At 42.5% G+C, this 24440-nt stretch overlaps 1 protein-coding gene across 8 annotated transcripts in view; it reads right to left on the bottom strand.

Moving 5' to 3' along the window:
- Positions 1-11570: 11570 nt before the first annotated feature.
- Positions 11571-24440, bottom strand: part of meis2a (Meis homeobox 2a) — a 202635-nt gene continuing 189765 nt past the window's right edge. For 4 of the 8 annotated variants that reach the window (XM_074660036.1, XM_074660034.1, XM_074660037.1 and 1 more), the window contains 4 exons: positions 18863-18921; positions 17110-17220; positions 16509-16607; positions 11571-13367 (listed from right to left, as the gene is read on the bottom strand). In XM_074660036.1, coding sequence (XP_074516137.1) covers positions 16549-16607; positions 17110-17220; positions 18863-18921 — 229 coding nt within the window. In that variant the 3' untranslated portion in view covers positions 11571-13367; positions 16509-16548. The remainder of the gene's footprint in view (positions 13368-16508; positions 16608-17109; positions 17221-18862; positions 18922-24440) is intronic. The other 4 variants (XM_074660035.1, XM_074660039.1, XM_074660041.1 and 1 more) reach the window with 1 other exon arrangement.

Below are 24440 nucleotides of genomic sequence, written 5' to 3'. Positions count from 1 at the left end.
CAGTTTGAAATTAAAAAAAATGTTTTTTTTTAAAGAGGGCTTGAATAACAGCACTGGGAAAAAAGCAGCCTCTCCGCCCGCAGCTGAAGCAGATAGGAAGAGATTTTATTTTTAGGAGGCTCTGCCTGCTAATCAGAGGCTGTTATTTAAAAACAACAATGGATCATGAGAAAAATGGTCTGGGGGATTTTAAATGGCAAAGCAGTGGATGTTTGATTGACAGGATAGAGGGCAGATGGTATGTTTGAGGGAAACTGAACAACTATGACACATTACTGCTCTCAGAGGGGTGGTGGTGGGGGGGCTAGTTTAGTTTACTGATGTATGAGTCACTGGTAGTGCGGGACAAGCAGAGACACGGCCGAGAGCTTCAAAAAATCTGTACACCCTGCAAAAATCCCTCCTGACACTGATGTGACACGGGATCACATGCACCCAGGGTCCATTTCTGACGGCCCCTAAATGAGCAACTCAAGTCGCTTTTTGTTAAAAGGAGCAGCTTGACAGTGGAAACCGAAATATCTCAGATGGTATAACAGAAAGGTGTTGACTGGGCTTCCTGCTAATTGAGGTATTCCATTTAGAGCCAAGCTCCCATTTGTAAAAACAGTGGCGCTCGCCGTGTAACCCGCGCCTTCAAATAAATCCAGGAAGCATATTTGGAGTTCCTTCCAGTGAGACCTGATACACCACGTGTATGCAGCCATCGCCGAGGCCCGTGACGGCCCTGAGTTTAGCCAAGATGTCATCCATCAGCCACATTTTACAGCGGCTATTTTCGCTTGTCAGCTTTGATTCGTACCTTGTTGTTTTAACATGTATTGTCATGGATAAAAAGGAGGAGGTGGATACCGCAGAGGAGCGAGGGGGAGTTTGGAGGGAAAAAAGGTCTGTGAGCGTGCGTTTGTGGTTGGAACCACAGGGGTGACAGCCTGCATGGAGGCGGCCTGCTCTAGCATCGGCCACCGGAAAGGTCAGCCCCCCCTGAGTGGCATTTGGACTGTGACAGAAGTGACCCAGAAACTGTGTCATCTCCTGTTCTCAGCGAGGGGTCCAGAGGAGGCCCAGTAACATCCACAGGTACAGATGCAGGCCAGCACGGCGATGGGCGGGGGTGAGGAGAACAGCAGGGTAGAGGAGAGGTAGAGGAGGAAGAGGTAGACGTATGAGTACTAGTGACATTCTGGAAGATTAGAGCTGGGTGGTAGGAAAATATGACTATGGAGGTAGTCGGGGAGGGGAAAAAGGTTAGTTGCAAGAGGCCGGAGACAAAATGTGATTGAGTCAAAACAAACCCTGGCTCACCCTTTCCCTTGTCCTTCATTTGTGAGCACCATTGCCTGATGAGAGCTGTCGCAAGCTTGTTATTATGAAATAAGTGCACTTAGGAGGAGGTGGGGCTACTGTACACAGGCAGCGGTGACCATGGAGATCACATCAACCACAGGTTTTGATTGGTGCTGAGAGTAAAGCTTGAATCCAGGGCATAATCAGAGCCTCTAATCCAGCTGATCTGGCCGTGCACACTCATTCAGAAAGTAGCCTTGCATTTGTCAAAACAAGCCTCACAATCATTTATCACACCGCAGTAAATCCTGGCGCACAGATGAGACGACTCCTGCATTATGCACGGCTTAATTTTGGAGATATTTGGAAGAGCACATGCGATTGGGTATTTTATTCAATTGTTGCCACTGGCAACCAAATATTTGTGTGCTGGGAAATTGTGGAGGGATGGAAGCAGCCGTTTAGCCGGAGGAGTCGAGAAAAAGGGAGAAGCAGAGAGGAAGACTGGACTAAACTTTTTTTTTTTTTTCTTCTTGTGATGCTTTACGAGTATTTTGTTGGGCCTTCACTGTGCTGAGCAATTAACTGTTTGGCTGAAAGCACGGTGCCAGCTCCAGTGCTCCTCAGCTCGAGAAATGTGGCCCATTTATCACTTTTACAACTCATTTTCACCCCCAAAACACTCCCCTCTTGGGCTGGATACAACCTCGCCGAAGCCATGTCCTTGAGTTCCTGGTGACAGGTAAATATACACTTCCATCCAAACACATGTCCCACATCGTCTATATTTGACTTATGGGAGGTCAGCCTGAGAGGGGATCGATGTTGCAGTTCATTTTTAGAGGCTTGATGATGTCATGTTGCGGTGTACTGTGGGTTATGGGTCCATGAACCTGTTGCTGCAACAGTCACCCACAACTGTCTTGACTCAGAGGAGTGCAGTGAATTTTCACGCACACTTTGAGGTAAAACTTGAATGAGCCGAATCTTGCACACTGTAACTTCAGCACACATCACTCCCACTGACAACTTCCCCCAGTCCCACAGGGATCATCGTCAGGTCACACAAGAGGGAAGAATGAATGGAGCGATGTGATGTTGTCATTCAAATGCAATGGATCACTTGAACTCCATTGCCCTGTTGTAATGACCCTGTGTAAGGACCTGTAATGTGGTTTTCCCATTGGGTTTGAGAGAAACCCTACGCCGGGCCATTCAGGTGCGCAATAAAGTGCTTTTCACTTTCTGAGGACTTCCTGTCTCCAGTGGCGTTCTCCATTAACTCCTCACAGACAGACAAGAGCCTTTCTATTGGCCCAGACGCTCTTTATCGCAGCAGTTATTCCCCCCAGGTACGGCGCTACCTGGCCAGCAGATAAGATAGGGAGCCGGCTGCCTGTCATTATTGGCAGATGAAGGCTATCTGAATATTGACAACAGTTTACACTCCTTGTTGAGGAACAAAGTTGGACTTGTGAGACGGTGGCACACAGGGCTTTTATTGTGGAGAGGAGATATGAAAGCCCAGGTTCCCTGTGGTCACACACCCAAATAGCCTTATGTCACAGCCCGCACCCCTCCTCCTCCTCCTCCTCCTCGTCCTCCTCCTCCTGCTCCTCTTCAGTTGGCTACTATTTATTCCCACCAGCTGTGATGTGCTAAAAAAGTTCTTGACACCAGCTATTGCTTTTCATCACTGCAGCTTCCGACTGCTAACAGGGAGCATGCTAGCTCTCTCATAGGCTGTGCACTGGAGGAAATGCTCACTTATAAAATAGGAACAAAGTTATCACAGAAAAATTGTAAGATATATAGGCTAAAATGCATTTCTTACGAATCCTCACAGCATCAGTCATTGAGGTGTTGTGCATAAAACACCGGAAGTGCCAAAATAAAATGGATAGACTGACCAAAAAAAAAAAGAAAAAAGCTGAGTTTCTCTTTAAACTGCGACTTTGATGTGTTTACATATTTTTTTTGTTTGTTTTGTAATCACATGAGAAATGTTCAGTCATTACACGTTTCATACATTTACTTTTTTGCTCTTGTGATATCAGTAGCCAAAAAGAATAAGTAAAAAGAAAATATGGTTGTGTTTTTTTATTTTACTTTATTTATTTAAAAAAAAAAAAAAAAAAAAAAAATTAAGCGACTAACTACTTTCTGTTTTCAGGTCACGTTGTTGTTGTTGGCAATTATAAAGTAATAACCCCCCGGAGTTGTCCAATTTGTCACCCGGAAATTAAATTTTGTCGATATATTGACCGTTTCCACATTTAGACAAATACTCGAATTAATTTTAATAGCTTTTAAAAAAAAGATTTCTACAGTATTTGTCTTTGTACTTCAATGACAATAAACGTTTATTTTTAATTTACAAACGAAATTATAATAATTCGTTTTTTATTTTACAGCTTAATGTAAAAAAAGAAAATATGGATACATTCTAGGTAATAACAATAAAATAATATTAAATACTAACGCGTACATATGTTATTATTCTTAGAATATATATTTTTAATAGGCTATAATTATTTAAAGCCAATTGTTGTTGTTGTTCGTTTTATAGAATTAGGTTGTTATTCTAATCATTATTAAAGCAGTCTCGGCTCCATAATGAAGTGGACCACCTCTGTGTCTCCTTGATATTTCCTCTGGAGGAAACTGGTGTGTAACTCCATCCCAGTGACACCACCAGTCTCCCTCTCCTCGTCCTCCCTCCCTCCTTCTCTCTCCCTCTATGCCATTACACTGTTTTGAAAAATAAGGAGAGGTTTTAACTGCCATCCGAGACGATAATGGTTACCGATTCTATACTTTCAGTCATAATCTTCAAGTGGGTCGTGATTAATGATGTCAGGGGTAAATTCAGGCCTCTGGCTGGATGACTTCAGCCCTGCTGCCCTGCTCTTCAAGCTCTCTCTCTCTGCTTCCTTTAAACACACACACACATATATATATATAGTCTGCAGGGTCGTGCACACAGCAGCTCTTGCAGAGATGTTGCGGTTGCATGCTATGAATCGCTCATTTCTCTCTCTCTCTGTCTGTCACACTCTCAGGAAGGTGGAGCCATGCAGGCAACAAGTCCCCAGGTGCGAAGCATAATATTGACCTCTACAATCCATCTTTATTGATTTTACCATCAACGTGGCCGCCTAATACATGCATAAGGAGCTTTATACCTGTGAGTAAATATGAGATGAGAGTCTTTGGAGGTCACATTTAACTGCAGCAGGTCAGGGTCTTGGCTGGAGAGATTTTTTTTGCATGATTTTTTTTTAGTGCAGGATGACCAGTTTTCTCCATATTTAAAGCAGAAAATATGAATGAATATATTCTTCTTCTCCTTTTTCTTCTTTTTCTTCTTCTTCTTCTTCTTCTTCTTCTTCTTCTTCTTCTTCTTCTTCTTCTCCTTCTTCTTCTTCTTCTTCTTCTCCTCTATAAACACATTTACTTTGGCTTTATACCTGTGAGTAAATATGAGATGACAGTCTTTGGAGGTCACATTTAACTGCAGCAGGTCAGCAGGGTCTTATCATCTTAGATCTTAGAGGAGGGAAATGGCTGGAGACCTTTTTTGCATGATTTTTTTTTTGAGTGTATGTAGGATTACCAGTTTTCTCTATATTTAAAGCAAGAAAATATGAATGGATATCTTCTTCTTCTTCTTTCTTCTTCTTCTTCTTCTTCTTCTTCTTCTTCTTATTCTTCTTCTTCTTCTTCTTCTTCTTCTTCTTGTTATTCTTCTTCTTCTTCTTCTTCTTCTCAATAGACACATTTACTTTGGCCTCCAGAGCAGGTCAGGGTCTTATCATCTTAGAGCATGAAAATGGCTGGAGAGCTTTTTTGCATGATTTTTTTTGAGTGCAGGATGACCAGTTTTCTCCAGATTTAAAGCAGATAAATATGAATGAATATCTTGTTATTCTTGTTATTCTTGATCTTCTTGTAAAAAGTAAACTTCTTCTTCTTCTTCTTCTTCTTCTTCTCTATAAACACATTTACTTTGGCCTCCAGAAGGGGTCGCCATCATGTAATAACAGTGTGCCCATGGGTGTGGTGGGGAGGGGGTCTCCAGCTCTCTTTCTCTCTTTAAATACAAGGATCATTTATATTGGAGTTATTAATTAATAGATTTGAAACGTGCATTGTGCCTATAAATGTGCACATTCATCAATAACTAGTAGGAATTTCATATTTTAGAAAATGCTCTCTGTCTCTCTCTCTCTCTCGCTCTCTGTCTGTCTCTCTCTGAGCTCTTCTGTTATTTACTGTTCTTGTGAAATGTCTCACTTTGCTGCCCTCGGCTACCCGCAAGATATTCCTATAACCTTTTTTTTAAGCTCTCAAAATAACCAAATGAAATTAAGAATAAAAAAAATAAAAAATGAACAACTCATAAATTAAAGGAATCGATATTTTTCACCGTTCACTGTTTGGATTTCCGCTTCTTTTAATGGAATAATGCCAGATTTATTTGTGAATCTTATGGAGCTCTCTCAAGCCATAAAACGTGATTATTTCAGTGGAGAAAGCGGTCAAATGTTGACAACCTTAGGGGCATTGTAACACAGAGAGGAGAAGGAGGCAACATAATGAGAAAAAAAGAGGAGACGACCAGGCCTGAGGCTCAGCCTAATTAAATCTTAACTGATTGAAATAAAGGTTTGAGTACCTCAAGGCTTCACTAAACTCTGGCTATTTCCCTTTTTATTGCGCTTTATTTATTCTGCACTCACATGCCCTCTTTTCCTCTGCTTCTTCTCAACTGTACATTTTCAATTTCTGCATCCCCTATAGCTACATTATTTGGCTAATTATAATTTTCACATCATTAAGATTTATTTTGGTGGGCTGAGTGTGTGTTTTGTGGAGGGTGTAGGGGGGGCTGTCAGTCACTTTTAAGAAGACAAGCATCGCTGAAGTGTGAACAAAATCGCCTCTAATTCAAGTAGTCGCGACCCAAGCGCAAAGAGAGACCCGTCTGAGAGATTTATTTTGAATATTTACCCTAAAACCACACTTTAATTTCATCCAATCCGTCTGAAATATAGATTAATAATACTTTTTTTTCACTATTTGTCTTTTTTAAAATAACGCTACATATTTTTTTTTTTTTTTTTTTTTTTTTAAATAAAAAAGTGTTTAATTTGAAGCGTATATTTCTGCATATAGGGTGAGTTGCCATAAAGTGGGATTCTGCCTAATGTGGGACAACTAAACTCCAGTGGGTGTAGGTCTTCCTCAAACAAATAAAAGTCAATAAAACTATTGATATTTAATGTCTTTCTAATATGCCTATAAATGCTTCAAAACTAGTATCTTTATTCTTTATTTATTTATTATTATTTATAGTCTTGTTTGTTTGATGTTGTTTGATTCTCTATGTAACATCCACACATAGGTTTTGTAACAGCAATAACATTGTAAGTGGTAAAATGACTGAACATGGGATTGCACATTATAGCATTGAGTGTTTTCTTACATTCATTAAGGTGATTTTTAGGTCTTTTAACAGACTTTTCAGTGTCCCACATTTCGGACATGACTGTCCCACAACTTGGTATTAGAGTACTAATATGTCTACTATTTATTTTATGGGTGTGATATCTGCATTTTCTTTTTTTGGTTTGATCATAGGACACATCCTGGGTTTGGATTTAATGTACATATCACAATATATTCCAGAAATAAAAAAAAATTTAAAAAAAATGTCCCACATTGGGCTAATTCACCCTATTTAGAACATATTCTAAATATGTCAAGGCTCTTTTATTTCTAATATAAAAATCCTATAGTTTGCTATTTATCAAAATGCCATCGAATAAATAAGGAAAGTGCGCTTCGTCTGTGAAAAGGGCAGTGGAGAGAGCCATCGCGTTTCTTTCTTCCTCCATTGTCTGAGAAAATATACTATCATAAATGATAAATAGATAATGGAGCTGTCTCCTGCAGACACGTTCATCAGCGGTAAATGGGAGCTGGCGCGCAGCACCACAGAGAATTAAAGGCGAAAGAGTTTGTAACATTCCTGCAGGGGATCAGTTGTTGACAATTAAAGAACACACAGAGAGAGACACAGAGAGAGAGATAGAGGGGTCAAACATGCATTTACTGCCCATCTTTTGGGACTATTTTGTTTATTCCGGTGCAGTATCCTATTACTAAAACCAACAAAACAAGACTATTTGTGTTTACTCTTAATTCTAAGGCTTTCTCTTCAAGGCCGGCTGGGATTTTTTGACACTGCATCAGGTGTTGCTGCCTTTTTCAGCATCAAGAAAAATAATTATTTGTGTCTGAAATCACACTTTAACTCGCTATAAGGAGGTTGGTAACCTTTAGGTCTTGTGTGACTTTTGATTTATCATAAAAAAATCACACAAGATTTGAATTTATGTGGCTTCAAGTACCTTAAAGCTGCACTCAAATTTCCTCATTTAAATAGTAAATAGTGTGTTTTTTGGATTTCGCAAATTCCATGAAGAACAAATAAACTATGATTCCTTCATGCAATATACAACAAAAGAGAGATAAACAAAAAATAAGGAAATACACTGCATCAGGTGTTGCTGCCATTTCAGCATCAAGAAAAATTGTATTTGTGTCTGAAATCACACTTTAACTGTCTATAAGGAGGTTGGTAACCTTTAGGTCTTATGTGTGACTTCTAGTTTGACTTGTGATTCATCATAAAAAAAATCACACAAGATGTGAATTTATGTGGCTTCAAGTACCTTAAAGCTGCACTCTTTCTGTCCTATTTCCTCATTTACGTAAATAGTGTGTTTTTAGGATGAAAAAATAAACTATGATTCCTTCAAGCAATATACAACAAAAGAGAAAAAATAAATAAATAAGGAAATACACAATCTTGAAAAAGAAAAAAAACATTCAGCAGTCTGAAATCTTATGAAGCTTTTTGCCTCTCCACTCGATTATCTTTTTCCGGAGTTTGGATTTAACGCACATCAAACCCTAACCCTTTTATTTTCTAAAAAGAAAAAAAAAGAAAGAGAGAGGAAAAAAAAAAAAAGCAGCCCAGTCAGTCCCCCTCTTTTAAAAGAAAGCCTTTTTCAGTGGTGCTATAATAAACCATTTTCCCTGGGCTTTATTGATCAGTCACTCTGAGCTAATGTAATTATCCTCATCAATAGGGGGACTGCAGGGAGAATCATTATGCGGTTGACATTGATAAATGATCAGCCAAATGCGGCCCTTTTCTCCCAGGGACCCCCTCCTCTGACCCGCTCACACAGGGCCTACATAACGTAGTCATAGAAACACCTTATGGCAAGAGGAGAGAAAACTGCTGAAATGTTAAAAAAAAAAAAAAAAGGAGGGCAGCACACACAGACACACACACACGCACACACACAGGCCTACATACACAAAACCTAAAAAAGTGTCCCCCAGAGCGAGCCATTTTGGAGAGAGCCAGCTGCAAAGCGAAGGACACTCAGTCCATTTTTATGACCACTATCCAAATCAGCAATTTGTAAAAGAAAAACTTTTCTTTAAAGCCAAGCAGATGCACTTGTGTATCTAAAAAAATATATACACATTTGCAGTCCTCTCTCTGTCTCTCAAGCTGTTGTTTTATAATTTTATTCTCAGGTATTGTCTTATTTATTGTAGTATTTATATCAACTGTACTATTTATAGATTTTAAGGGCTGAGAGAGAGCAAAAGGGTAAAATGCATTTCATTGCATTTCACTGTACACTGTACTTTTAAATGCATATGACAAATAAACTTGAAACTTGAAGCTCTGCAGAGAGAAAAGCGCAATAACAGAAGCATTATTAACATGTTGCGTCTGTTGCGCACACACACACACAGTTTACGCGCAGTGTTTCTAGTGCGTAAAAAACTGTGTGTGTGGACTTTTAATATTGTTGCACGGGCGTCTTTCACCGAGGACCGGGCTGCATTGTGTGCAGCAGTGCAGAGGGAATATATTCCTTATTTTATTTCGTGCAGCAGCAGCCCGGACTGGCTTTGACAGGGAGGAGATGAAGGGGAGGAGTTGTTTAGCTCGGCTGGATCATCCATCATCCCTGTCACACCGAATCGGCAAAAGGAAAGCAGCAGAGGCAATCTACCTTCTGTCTCATCGGGGAAGAGGAGAGGGGGGGGAGGAAGAGGAGGAGGAGGAGGAAGAGGAGGAGGGGGTAGGGAAGAAAAGAAAAAAAAACTATTAATATTAAAATCCTCTCCATCCACAGTAATCCTCACGTTTTCTCTCTTTTTCATCTGATAATCTCCACACAAAACGGAGGGCTTCTTCCTTCCGTTTTATCCACAGAATAATAGAGAGCCAGAAAAACAAAAAGGGACTTTTTTTTAAGGGTTTGAATAGTTGAGGGAAGAAGATGCATCATTAACTAGAAAAAAAAAACAGTAAATACATTTTTTTTTACCCCACAACCTGGTTAAGGCCTTAACATCTCCTCTATGTGTGAGTGAGTGTGTGAGCAGAGTTAAACAAACATGTCCGGAATTTCAATAAAACAAGCTGCGTATAACATTCAAACCAAAATGCTAAAATAACCTAAAGGAAATATTGTTGCAGCTGACCGTCAAGTTGGCTAAACATAAAATAATTTTGAATTAATCATAAAATAAACTTTAAGATTTAAAAAATGGCTTTCCATGCGTGGAAACTGTACTAGAAATATTTAGTGTGTGAAAGTGTATTATAAATATTATCATTGTAATTTTTCATCTATTATTATTATTGTGATTTTCATCTCTTTTTTGTTTCTTTTTTTTTTAACAGGAATGTACAAAATCCAACAGTTAGGCTAAATAAATAAACACACGAACAGGCCTATATAGCTGCTGGGTAAACATAAATTAATAATAGTTTACGATAGTTTAGATGAATTGAAAATTAATTAAATTAAATTAATAAATAGCTAAATAAAGAATCAGGTAATTTTTTTTAGCTATTTATTAATTTGCAATCAATCTAAATTGCAAATTAATAAATAGATAAATAAAGAATCGGATCATATATAGGCCAACGTCAGATTTGTTTGAAACAATTGCTAAAAAAACAAAAACCTTCAGAAGGCCACATGAGAATAATAGCAATAAACATCTGAATGCATAAACGAAAAAAAACAGTTTAAATGCACTAAATACAAATAATAAAATATACACACATTATATTAATATTATTATTATTATAGTTTGTGCCACGAATTGTATTTGTTGATTCACACATGGGACAGTTGATATATCAGGGTTTGTAATAAAAAAAAATAAAAAAATATAAATTAAAACTGGAGAAAAAAATATTGCAGGCCTTGAATCCGACACAGCAGACGTTTAAACTTCTGTGTGAAGGGCAGAAAATATTTCAGCCGAAGTGATGTTGTCATTTCTGGTTTAAGGCTATGACTTGGATGGCCGCGGGCGAACACAGGCAAAGAGATAGAGAAGAGAGAGGAGATAGCCTATCAAAGCCCATCTGAGGACCGCTGGACGGCGGTGCCACTTCAGGCCGACAGGCGGCGCTGCAAAACGGCAGAAAGCAGCAGAGAGGGCCGGCATGGAGCTCACTGGAGGAGCTGAAGCTGTTACACTGGGGACAAATCCACCTCTATTGTTTGAACACCATAAGAGTGAAGGGTGAATCCATCTAAATTCACTTTTTAAAATTCCAAATCCACATTTTTACACAGGCAGCAATATCTAAAATATTATCTAATCTATGTTTTTATTAATTTGAATTTAATAGCAAACTGTAATATTTTCAAGAAAATTAATTATAAAATAAATACCTCTTCAGAAACTGTAATTTATTTTTGTTTATTCTGCCATTTTTTTTAATGTTAAATAGCTGGAGGCTATAACCTTTTTTTTTTATTTACCACCACATCTGACAGTCCATCTTTTGGTTAAAACTCAGATGTGTTAGTGGTGAATCTGCTGTGTAATTTGCACCCTTAATTTGCATTTGACAGTTATTTATCATTTAGGGGACATATTTGTGTGCCTAAATAAATTGCCACGGCGAGACATATTTCAACCATAATTTGTTATTGTCATTATAAGAGGGCATTAAATAACCAAATGGTTAAAACAAGCTACTGCAAATAGATTGCTGGGAAAAAAGTGGGAGTTTTAACATTTACAAGAATAAAATAAAAAATAGGCAAAATTAAAGGCAACAATGCATCCAAAACACCTGAATAATAATATTAAACAAATTAATCTTATCACTATTAAAATGGAAATGTGTTTGTAACACAGTTAATCACACAAAAATCTAACAAAAATCAAAAATGAAATATTTATTACAGCATTTGTGACTGAACACCTTTTAAACATTACGTCACAGTCCTCATACAAGTATTTAATGTATTTTTGACAAAGCTTAAGGGAGACGGCATCTTATCATCTAGTGAGGAACACGTGCTGAAAAAGGAAGGAATTCATGGACATACAATATCAATGCCACAGCAGATCTGAAACTAGCAAAAACATTCTTTTTCAATTGAGGTAAACACATAGAATATCTAACATGAAACAATTAATAGACTGAACTCTGTACGAAGTTTGTTACAATATTCTCTCAGCTTTTTTTCCCCCCCCAAAAGCATTGAGTTCATAATTTAAGTTTTTTTTTCCTTTTTTTTTTTTTTTAGTTTTAGGTTTTTTGGTGCATCAACCATCAAATGCTTCTCCAGTGCCGCAGAATCAACGTTTGTGTCAGTATTGTCCTTATGGCAAGAGTGTTGATCCGCAGATAAAGAAAGCGCCGTAGGATGTTGCTTTTCCACTATTAAGCTTCCTTCAATAGGCTCTTACCAATGAGAGTCCAGGGTACAAAAAAATAAAATAATATTAAAATAAAAATGTATAAAACCAACACAATCCAGTGCTTGGGCAATTCAAACAAAGAACTTTTTTTCCTTTAAAACCTACAGGGCAACATTCATTCATGAACCAAAAAAAAAAAGAGGGGCATGACAAATGTTCAAACTGAATCTTCTGGAGAGATCCGGTGTCATTTAGCAGCCTTTTCCCATCATGCCCTGTTCTTATGGGGGACAGGACCTGATTGCCCTCTATGGTTTGAGATGTTCCATCTTCTTGTTTTTTTTTCTTTTATAGTGCTGTGCTGCGAGACAGTTTCTCCTCCAGGAAGGAGCACACACAGTGTGAGAGAGAAAAGGTTAACCTTTAATTCTAAAACTAGCTCAGGAAACATAAACCATGTGATCAACGAAAAATGCACAAGTTTTAACTTATTTATCTATACTTTTTATACTACAGTAGTTATAACTCTTGGAGTCCTTCTGTTGTTTCTTTTTTAAATCTTCCAGAGTGATTTTTATTTTAGAAGCGCGTCACATGAAAGTGTACTGAACATGTTTATGACGGTGTGTGAGTGCGAAAAAGTGTGTTTTGGAGTGTGTGCGCATGTGTCCGTTCTTTTGCACACGTCAAAACATCCTCTGTTGATCTTTACCAAAAGCCCAAGACTTTACAAAGTGTTCTTGTCAGCTTGGTCCTCCGTTTTGGATGAAAGTAACAAAATTGACAAGTCTAAAAAAAAAAAAAAAAAAAAGAATTATCACAGCTCATCTGGAATTCTGTTTCTTTCGTGTCAAATTCTGGTCAAAAGGGTTCGCGTTTTATTCTTAAAAATAGTCTCAAAATAGGATTTATTGTGGGCTGCTGCTTTCTTTTTTTCTTTTTTTTTTCTTGTAGTAGCTGCTGTTGTCGTGGTAGCAAAGTTCCCTTATACTATTGGGCATGGATGTCCAGGCCTTGTCCTCCAGTACTGGGGTCAATGGGAGTGAGCAAAGGGGGTCTCTGTGCAGACATGGTCATTCCTGGGTGCGACGAGGGTCCTCCATGCATCAGCATGGCGTGGTGGGGGTGGTGATGAGGGTGGTGGGCGTGGGGGTGGTCGGGCAGGTACGCGTGGAGAGGGGGTCCATGTCGGAGCTGGGAGGGGTGGGAGGTCATCTGATGAGAGGTGGTGTAAGTAGGTGGGGCCATGCTCATGCCCATAGGACTGCTCTGAGGTACGTACTCCCCTGGCATGCCTGGCAGACCTGAGAGAAAGACACAAAGAGAAAGAAATGAATTTACTTTTCTTTGACGTGCTCCTTCTCCCTTAATTCAATTTAAAACAACAAAGGGCTTAGCAGATTTTATGACACCGCGCCAGTGACTACGGTGCTTTTAGCTTCGACAAGTAAAGAGAGTCATTATAGCGCGGGGCTATTTTAGGCTATGGTGAGTGGTTTACAATGCTCAATAGCGTTGTGGTCAGGTCTCAGGTTGGAAAGTGATCCTCAGTCATCCACAGACACTGCAGTCCTGGAGGACGTGAGGAAAACCAACCAAGCTGTATTGATGTGGAGAAGTGCTAATACTTTTACAAGTGGAACAGCCAATTCCCCAGCCGACTCGAGCGACAAACCCAACAGGCTTTCTCTCATGGGGGACGAGCCTCTGTGTGTGAACATATTTGATTTAGAATCCCTTAAAGAAGTTATTAAATAATTTAGTTAGCTGTATCACCAGCATTAAAAGGCTCAGTTCCACCCTAAATGAGAGCATTTTAAGCAAAACAAAGTGCTGCTCTTAAAATGCATGGAGTCGGAAGTAGAAGCAAAGATAAAAGGAAGTTAAAAGAAAGGGAAAAAACAGGTGGGGTATATTGATGTCCCTTTAAGATGGACTCTTCATATGTGTGGAGACCTCAGCATGCTGGCACCTCTCACACTGTGACAGGACCCAGGACACAGAGCTGGCTCAGCAGTGCCACTGTTTGGCTTTTCACACGGCTGTTTGTTGTAATCAGAAACAAAAAAAAGTAAGATGTGGGTGGGGGGTTGCTCCTGGAGCCTGGGACTGGAGTATGGGAACATGGCTGGTCTAAAGGCCTGGACCTTGGGGAAAGGCTAGTGAGAGCAGGGGTCCCTGCTGGAGCCAGGGGGGCCTGGTTCTGGGATTGGGTCTGGGCCGACCTGCTTTGTAATGTGAACCCCTGGGGGATTAGAAGCTGTAATAGGAGGGGAGAGGTCGCTGCAAGGTCACTAGGCATGCTCACTCTCTGCATTCCTCCACCTTAGTACACTGCAATTAAGAAATTACACTGGAGGGCCCCGGTGAGGGGAAGAGGAGGAGGACGGAGAGGAGAGAGAGAGAGGGGGAAAAAAAGGGACAGCAAAGGCCAAGATTAATGACCAGTCTCATTGGTTGAAAGCTGTGCCGTTTTCTAATACTCCCCTTTCCATGTCAGTTCATTTGAAATGCACATGTTTGTCAGAGCAGGTCTCTTAAAACCTCACTACCGGGGTCATAAAATAAATAAATCATGCAGGGTGTTGGGGTATGATGGGTGCCCTCACCTCCATATAACCTAGAGCAGCTCCTGTTAAAAGGCCCAGCAGATGTTTTTGACACTGTAAGCTGGTAATCTCCAGTCTTGTAAGCTGCAGTCATTCTGTTAAGTAGATCTGAGACCCCCCTCCTTTATTAACAAGAGTGGTAAAACCATCTGAAGACAATAACCGAGGACAGACTGGGCCTCTCTCTCGCTCTCTCTCTCTCTCTCCCCATCTCTCTCCATCTCTGCATGCCTGCCTCCCTGTGCACTTCTGTTATGGCACAGCGGTCCTGCTCAATGGCTGGCCATAATTAAGTACCAAATATACCATATTGTGTGGCTGTGTAATCAAATCAAGAGAGGATAATATTCCTCTGTATTAAGCTATTAATGTAATTGGTCATGAAGCATAAAGTATGTTACGTAATTAAATAGTCTCAAAATTATATAGCCCTATATTAAGAATTAGCCAACCTGAGCAAATGTTGTCTCTGTGTGGCTGTTTTAGGGAACATTGCTTCCGGATTTTTTTTTTCCCGCCGCCATTAGCAAAGACGGGAGGGGATGAGAGAAAACGAGCGAGAGACAGAGAGAGACAGAGGAAGATAGAGAGAGAGAGAGAGAGAGAGAGAGAGAGAGAGAGGAAGCAAAGACTAGAGGGGTGAAATGATCTCTGTCGGCAGAATTGCCGCTGTGACCCTTCAGAAAATCCAGTCTCCATTTACATATAAAGGGTTCTTTTAATCAAGGTAAGTGTTATTATATTGTGCCTCATTGGGCAAAGGGAGTTTAGGTGTTAAAATAAAATCTCTTCTGCCCTGCCGCCTTTGGGATGTGATATGTCTTGATTTTTCAAATGTCAGCACTGTGGCACTAGCGGGAGGCGGAATGGCCAGCTTAATCAGGCTGCCGCCATTTAGCCGTGTGTGTGTGTGTGTGTGAGAGAGAGAGACAGAAAGACAGCGACTCACTGTATCTGTGAAAGAGATCCCCTCCTTTTAGATGCAGTCATGCTTGTGTCTACAACCTTATAAATTTATCTCAATGTCTCCTCGCTCTTGTCTGCGAGTCTCAGGTCAGGCTAGTCGCCGGCCCCCGCCCCCCCTTAAATCGTCTCCGTCCAGTAAAAAATAATCAAAACACACAGCCCCCCCCCGTCCCCCACACACACTCATTCCTCCCTTTACACAGCTCAAACCAAACCCCCAGTGAAGGATCGGCCATGTCACCCACGGCCCGTATATCTCGCTCGGGGACCGTAATGTACTGCGGTGTTCCCGTCTTTGCATATAAGATAATTTGGGCATCAATCCTTCCCCAGACAGATTTATGTCACTCGGAGGACAGTTTCACTTCTCCTTCTTTATCGCTTCACTGGAGCCTGCTTAATTTCTCCCCGTCAGCCCCTTCCCCAGGAGATGTTATTTTTTCCCTAAATGTCCAACATTTGCATTGGCTGTCCGGGATGGGGAGAGCGATGGCGCTGTTGTGATAAATAAATTTGCCATGCCAGGTTGTTTCTTCCCTTCCTTCTTCTTGTTGTTGTTCCTGTTGTCTGGCGCCACAAGTCGACGGGTCCTCTCTGTCCCAGGACGGTTCCCCCCTTTTTCCCAAGTCTTTAATTCATCCTTGGCTACTGCCTCCTCCCCTCTCCCTTCTACCCCTTAAAGGTCTTGCTAAAAACAGCCATGCATCCTGGCTCTTAGTTGTTGATGCTATAGGGAGCAGGGGGCTGTAAAATTACAGCCAGGGTGTAAGAAGGGGGTGGTGAAATGGAAGGGAATTGTGGGTGAAGAAACATAAAAACCCACAGCACCAAAGTGTAAAAAGAAGACAAGGAAAAGAGCCCAGTACTTACTTCCCCCTTTTTCTTTGCGTTTTGCTTTACAAGATGGAGGTTACATGTAGTGCCATTGCCCATCCATGCCCATATTCATCCCCATTCCACTCATAGGCCCTAGAAAGAGAAGATAAACGCCAGAAAAAAAGGGTCAGCAGGAGAATCACAGAGAGGTCAGAGGAGAACCGCTGATAGAGAGGATGAGGTTAGCGTTAGATGGATTAAAGGGAGGGGGAAGTGAAAGATGTAAAGTTTTTATTTTGCATGGCATCCCACAAACCCCTTTGTTATGATCATTCGTGAAGGATTTTCCCAGATGTGTTAGATTAGAGAGAAAAAAAAACAAGCAAGACAGTCTGGGGAACGGGGGGGGGGGGGGGGGGGGGGGGGGGGGGGGGTTTAAAGAGAACTGTGGTTGTGTAGCACTTGTTAGTATTAGGTTTACGTGGTTGACTCGGGGACCTGCTCCGTGCTGAGGTGACTAAATCTCATGCTACAGACAAGAGGATCAGTGTTGATCAGCTGTGCGATAACTGGGGGGGAGGGTGAAACTGGTGTCTGGTAGAGCAGGCATGACGGAGGGAAGACGGATGAAGGCGGAGAGGTTGGACGGGCTTACCGGCCGGTCGGATCCCCATGTGTTGCTGACCGTCCAGCACGAAGCTGCCCATCGGCTGGCCCTCTGGACTGTATGCTGCTCCTTGGCTCACTGAAGGATCAAGAAGAAAACCTGATTGTAGTCAAAACGTGGACATGAAAAAGGGAGGAGGGGGGGAGGGAGGAAGGAGAAGAAGAAGAGAAAACACACCAGACAATCAGCAATTGTCCCAGATCCAGCCCAAACATACTGAAAGACATTGTGCTCATGTTTGTGGACCGCATTGACTGACGCGTGGCATGCGAACACGCATACAGTAGGCCCCCATGCATGCAAGCACGCACACACACAGGCGCTCACAAACACACACCAGTGTCATTCAAAACCACACTCACAGGAGATACATTGTTCTCTAAGAAGAAGAAAGCATGCAGTTTGACAGGATGAGAAGAATGCCGGCCATGGGGCACTTCGCCCAGTCACTGCTCATCTACTCTTAAACATAACATACAACTCTAATTGAATATTCTGAATGATTCACCTGATTATCTGTCATGATACAGTAGCAATCAATTTGCTCAGTTGTATCTTGTTTTGCCTACTATTAGCCCTAATGAAGGAGACTGTAGAAAACAGTGCTATAACAGTATTATCTTGGTTAATCTGTAATTCGTAAAGATTAGGGGGGGAGCTGTTAGTCATGCTGTTTTTGTAGAGATTGTTGATTGGCACACGTCGGTCGCCTGCTGACAAATATTCAACACAAAGAGCGCAGCGATTGAAGAAAGAGTCACCCACATTCGTGAGTGCATCTCATTTCTTAATCACGGCTCATGTTCGTTTTGAACAACCTCCGCCCCGGTGTGTGGGGACCTTTTTTTTTTTAAGACCGGGAGCTCGCTAATCAACAAAAACAGCTTTTCCCTCCCTGAGACAAATTACTCGGCTTCTTTTTGGTAATGCCAAAGTCAATGAAGCTTAGTGCGACTGAATCATTCCGCGGGATCACACGGGAGTGGCGTGTTTACTACTCGGTTAGTGCTTTTTTGTAATCTGAGCACAATGGGATACGTGAAATACACGTTATCAATTAACAATATGAAGCTTTCCATAATCTGTTTTTAAAGAACATCTCTGCGTTGGCGTTAAATCAAAACATCAGATCTGATTTAATCAGTATTAAACTCCCTCTTAAGGGCAGTTTTCATGACATTAACTGATTCTGTTAAACTGGAAATTTGACTAAGCAGCTATGTAGCAGTTTTGATATTTGAAATGTGCTGAATGACTACTTAATGTCAAAATCCAGAACAGTGATTCTTGAGGGAATAAAATAAAAATGCAACAGAAAAAGTGAGGGGAATCCCCCCCTAACCCTGCACTGGAAAAAAAAAAAAAAAAAGGAGATAACTCATAAATTGCTGCTAGCATTTCTGGCACTCCTCTTGTGTCCAATTAGTAATTCACAGAGAGAGTGCTAATATACCTCTCCCTCCACTTAGACTGGGAAATCTCCAATTAGAGTCAATCAGCAAACGGCCCGCATCTCATACAGAAAATGGAAGAGGGGATGAAGGGAGGGAGAGGAACAGGAGTGAGTAGAAGGGATTTTTGGTGGGATGGGTGGGAACATGTAGGGTGCCCCTTTAAAAAAATCTGGGCTCCAGGCATGATGAGCATGCCAGTAAAGGATTTGGAAAGGGTGTCTTCATGCTGGGGAAAGAAAAGAGAGAGAAGCTGCTGTACGTTGGCTGTTTTTTTGGGGTTTTTTTACCTGCTCGATTTGACTGGTCAATCATGGGCTGTACTATTCTTCTCCTGGCGTTAATGAACCTGGCAGAGAGGAGAAAGAGGAGAAAAACAAACTTTAAATCACCCTGCATTCACACACGGAGAGATTCATCACAAGCCACCACAAAGACAAAACAGTTTTGCATGACTTAATGGCAACATTAGCCACCGAGTCCTTGAGAAAAGGCGCTCACAACAAAACAGCAACAAACAAAAGGGCAATTGTGTGCTGACTTGGGAACCCAGCGAGGGATACTTTTAATGTTCCTTATGATCTATTCCCCCCTCTTTTAATAAAGCTTTTGATTACGTTTGGTTGCTATGGGCACCGGGGAGACATTCCTCAAGTATTAAGTGCAGCTTGGGCACAGAAGAACCCTCGCCGTGGCACATCCCTCTCTCTTCCTGCAGCCAGTTGTTGCACACAGCAACTTTATACAATGTGTACAGTATCCTGTCTACGGCTCCTTCTCCAAAACAACGTTATTCCTGGAGTGTTATCACCCGTTGGACTTTCAAAGTGAGCTTTACGTTAGCAAAGTGCAGGACACAAATGGTTCCTTTCATTACTACCCCCCTACCCCCACCTCCACCTCCACCCTTCCCCTCTGTGGGACCCCCACTCTGGCTGCATTGTAGGGGGTTCTGCTCCCCTTCCAGCTGTCTAGAAATGAGGACCAGGCATGGGCCACTCCGTACTTTCACAAGGTATTGTTATGTCAGCGAGCCCATCAATTAGGCTGTCTGAAGTTTTATCACCACCACAGCAGCGAATAAGTGCAGCTCCACAAAGCCTCCCCAGCCTGCCTTGCTCCTGTGGCTTTTCCAGTGTGGAGCCGGAGGTCATCTGGAGGTGACTGCCAGCCAGGGGCAACCTTTTTAACTTTGGAATGGAGACGCCTTGGGCTGTGTCGGACGCAAGCTGGCCACTCAGGCCGAGCAAGCTCTCCACCTTTCTTCCCCTTTGTCTCATTCACTTTCACATACTAAAACAAAAAACGCGAGCGTGGACTGAGCGCTACAGGTACCACCATGTGGTTGATATTAAAGAGGGGTTTCAAATCACGTTGGAGCTGTCCAGCATGGAGTCCTTTGCTGGTTCCAAAAAAGCAGAGGAGAGAGAAAAAAAAGGCCCCCACAGGCCACCGCCCTCCTCTAACGTACGGGCCACGGCACCATCAGTACGGTAAAGAACTGGTCATTAGAAGGAAGGGAGAGCTGGAACCAATTTGGGCTCCTAATCCCCCATGAAGCCCTGATACCTGCCCTTACCTTCTCCAATGAACTTAAACGCCTGTAATCTGCCCGGCTCAAAGTGACATGGTTAAACGTACAAAATGCACGGTTGGGAAAAGAGAGACGCGGTGCTCATTTGCCAGGGGGCATCCAGAGTGCAGGTACGCAGGGGTGCCGCCGGGCCCCTGAGAGAAAAAGATGAAACGCATCCATATGAGAACGAGAAGTGGAGGAAGGGAAGTGGGGAGTTGGATTGGAAATTATATGATTGTAATGCATGACTTGTGATTTAAGGGAGGAATGAGGATTAAGGTTTATTAACTGTGAAAGTATTTTTTTTTTTTGATAGAACAAAGGGGACAAAGCATTCTTAGATAGCTATGCTGTCAGAAATGCCTGCAGTGCTTACGGCAGAAAGACGCTTCCAGCATCAAAACCAGCTGAGCAAGTAAACAGTAAGACATTCCTGGTATCACACTCCCTTCTTTAAGCTCAGAGTGCAAGGCCTGCTAAAATATATGTCCTGCTTTCTTGCTTGCTAGACGCACCAAGGGGCTCAAAATCACAACCACGTGCATTCTTACCTATTCTGGGACATAACCATAAACACATAATATCAGGAATGTTCTTGCCAGGTGCTAAATTTGCCCATACGGTTTCCAGTGACTGAAGAGGAAGTACTGGAGAGTATGCTGCAGGATCAAAGTGTCTGTCTAGATGTTCCTTTAAAAAACAATGTTCTTCCTCTTGTGTTTTTCCTATCCGGGTGTTTGCTCTCATTGACAAAACTCAAAGCTCATTGTCGTGTACGCAAACACATTTAAATATTTTCCCCTCCAAGCTGCTTTCTGAGATGGACCTGCTTCTTGTCAACATTCCCTGTTGGCCAACCACCATATCACCCACACACACACACACACATACATAAAGGCTCTGTTTTTGTACGCTAAACAAGTTGCCACAGTAACGGGGAGGCAATGCGGTGCACTGGAGGGAGTGGAGGGGGGTGACCAAGGGCCCCTCTTGTGGCCTTAGAGCACCTTTTATCAGTCTGAGTAAAGCCAATTGAGATTATCAGAGCCAGGCCTGATAACACTGTTTTCCCTCGACCCGTGAGCTGCTAATGGTGTGTGCTTAGAACAACACCACCGGGAATCCTCCAGAGATGAAGTCAAACTGGGACGGACGGATAGATGGACGGACCCGAGGCCCTGAGAGAGACACAGAGGTTGACCACAGGGGACTCCGAATTCCCAACCACTCGCTAAAACACAACGTGCGCGCGCTGTAAATCTACACATCGACACCGTGGACATGACCACAGCCACCGCCAGTGTGTCTGTAGACTAACCAGAACACAGGAGGCTCACAGGGGACACTAGCTAAAAAACCTCCAACCCAAAGCCCCATGTTTTATTATCTACATCTGGTGGTCTAGCTTATTATGGCCTGCCTCTGCTCAATGTTAGAGCACAGAAAAACGCCAACACACACACATGCACACAGAGTGCCTCTCAGCATGGGAACTCCATGCTGTCTTCAAACAAATAATTAAAAGGCAAGGTTAGGAGGTCGTGTGGAGGTCATTCCTCGGGATACAGCTCAGAATGTGTACATTACTCCGGGAGAAAGCGGGCCGGCGGGGGCAGCGGCCCACTTGCTGTTTAACGTGGGCAACCGGTCTCTTCTTGGCCAATAACACATTTTCAAGTCGCGTATCAAAAACTGCTCTTGCGGTGCTAAGAATGCGTTGGAGCGTGCGTGTGAATATGTACGCACAATGTCAGCCAATATGTGTGTATGTGCACATCGGCGCATTCTTCACACGCTACTGCCAATTGGCCTACGGTAGCACTTCCCGCTGACATTGCGTTGCGTTGAACAACACGTGTGTACAAACACATGCAGATACACTGTCCATGACGGTATAGAGTGCTAAGTTTACTAGCGCTCTGAGTGGTGTGGCTGTGCAGGTCGAAGAGGGATATAACAGGCAGATATGAATGATGGAGCCAGGGCAGCAGGAGTCCACTTGACACGGGGTCTCCGCCAGGCTGGATCAACACAGCATCCCTGGTTACTAATATCTGCTCACATACACAGGGGTGTGTGTGAGCTTAGGTGTTAAATAGCCTGGCTAGCATACAATGTTATGCTATACCCAGTGTGTGTGTGTGTGTGTGTGTGTGTGTGTGTGTGTGCGAGTGAGTGCAAGAAGAAGAGACTTAATAGGGAAGTTACATAATCCTAAAACACACCATGTGCCTCTATTTTATGAAGTAGAGTCCTTTAACTTTATGACCCTTTAATGCGACAAACCAAGTGCATCATCACCATAAAAGAAAGTTGACAAATACTACGGAAGGTTACTGGAAGTTTGCAGATGAAAACACAGCAAAACCAGTCCGTCTGACTCAGTGCTTGGGGAGTTTTTTTTTCTTCTTGCTTCCTCATCTCAATCTGTCAGAAAGGCCTTGTTTCTGGTTAACTGACTCGCAGCCACACCTGGTAACTCGCTCCTGTTGTCAGCATTCCTTCCCTGAGAAATCGTCATGCCAAACCACCCTACCCTGGAGCACAGCCAAGAGAGAGAGCGAGCGAGCGAGCGAGAGAGTTGAGATAGAGATAGAGAGAGAGAGAGAGAGAGAGAGAGAGAGAGTGAGAGTGGGAGAGAGCCAATTGCTTTGGAGATCGGAGGGAACCCGGCCAATCAGGAGTAGGGTCACTCGTTTGACAAGTTTGTGATGAAAGAAAGAAACCGAGCCAGAGCCAGGAGAGGGAAACAGAGAAATACTAAACATGAATTCTCCGAAGAAACGAGCGCCGGACTGCTCCAAAATGTAGCCCGCACAAGCGAGGCGGCTTCGAAACTGTGACGCAGAAATCGTCGACAGTTTATTGCCTTCACGGCTGACCTGCATATGCCCGTTTTGAGTGCTCATGTGCCAGCAGGGACATGGGGGCAAGTTTCCGTTTGTCAGTCAAATTCCTGGGCCCCTGTCTGTCTGTCTTTGCAGGAAGATTAGATGCAACACAATCTGAACGAGAACGTGCTGAACTCAATCCCCGATCGCTGCTTGCAAACATGACTGTCCTCTGGTTCCTATTAGAGCTCATTGCTTCCATACTTGCTGCTTCAGACAGAAATAAAGATTCCAAACCCCCAGCGATTGAGTCACAACTCACTGGAATCAAAGGAGGAAGGCTTTAGTTTGATCCAAACCCCTCCACCACCACCACCAAAAAAAAAAGAAAGACAGGCAGAAAGGAGTGAAACACTCAGTGTCCTTTTACCAGGAAGTGGATGCAAATTAACCCCGTGAGGAGGGTGTGTTTAGTATAAGCAAACACTAATTATGGTCCAGTCAGACAGTGGGGCAGTCTGGGGCTACTGAACCTCCAACACTGATCTACTGTAGTGTCAACAACACTGATTGAATCAGCTCACATGCTCCTAACAGGCCCCGTGTAACAGCTTGCCACCAGACTGAACTTACAGTATCTATGGATTTATCATAAACTAACACAAAGGAGCTTTTCACAGGCTCCAACCACGATGGAGATAAAGGACGAAGAGATAGGTAGGGTAGGAAACTTCCTCAAGCTCATCCCTTTTTCAATCCCTTCTTTAAGTTAAAACAGGAGTCAAGAGACATAAGCCGGGCGAACATTACCTCACCCCCGTGTTTGATTTAGTGCAGATGTGAAGCGGAGCGAGGCGGGATCGTTTTTTAGGAACGTCAGAGAGGGCCCACGTTTAGGGCAGCCACTGTGTTTACATAGTTTTTACCTCTGTGTCTCTCTCTCATCCACTGTGCCTCCATACCCCCCTCCACACTCTTTTGTCTGCCTCTCAAAGGGGGACTGTTTCACCTCTCCTCCATGGACTTTCACTGACCTGTTTTTCTTTCCCTTTTTATTACTCCACTCATTGCCCTTTTGTGGCATCCCCCCCCCTCTCCCCGCCTCCCTCCCTCCTCTTCCTCCTCTTCCTCAGTCCAATATGAGTAACATTTGCATTGTCAGTCTAGCTGCAGAAGTCATTCCTCTCTGGAAACCCGGGGAGTACGAGTCATTAAGACTCGAGTGGAAAATCAGACAAAGAATTATATATTTGTGTTGCAAACTGACACGATTTAACGAGCAGCTAATTAAAATAAATCAATAGCACTGCGGCATGCTCGCTCCCCTGTCTGTCTCTCTTTTCTCGCTCCGATTTTTCTGTCAGCGCAAAAGAGGTGGAAGGAATACTGCAGTGTGGAGCAACGCTATTCTAGTGATGGTTTTACCCTTAAAATCAAACTTCAACTACCGCCTATGCATTA

This window comes from Sebastes fasciatus, chromosome 15, assembly GCF_043250625.1.
Source record: "Sebastes fasciatus isolate fSebFas1 chromosome 15, fSebFas1.pri, whole genome shotgun sequence".
Classification (NCBI taxonomy): domain Eukaryota; kingdom Metazoa; phylum Chordata; class Actinopteri; order Perciformes; family Sebastidae; genus Sebastes; species Sebastes fasciatus.
The sequence above is the reverse complement of the archived record's forward strand: the minus strand, read 5'-3'. Positions and strand labels throughout refer to the sequence as shown.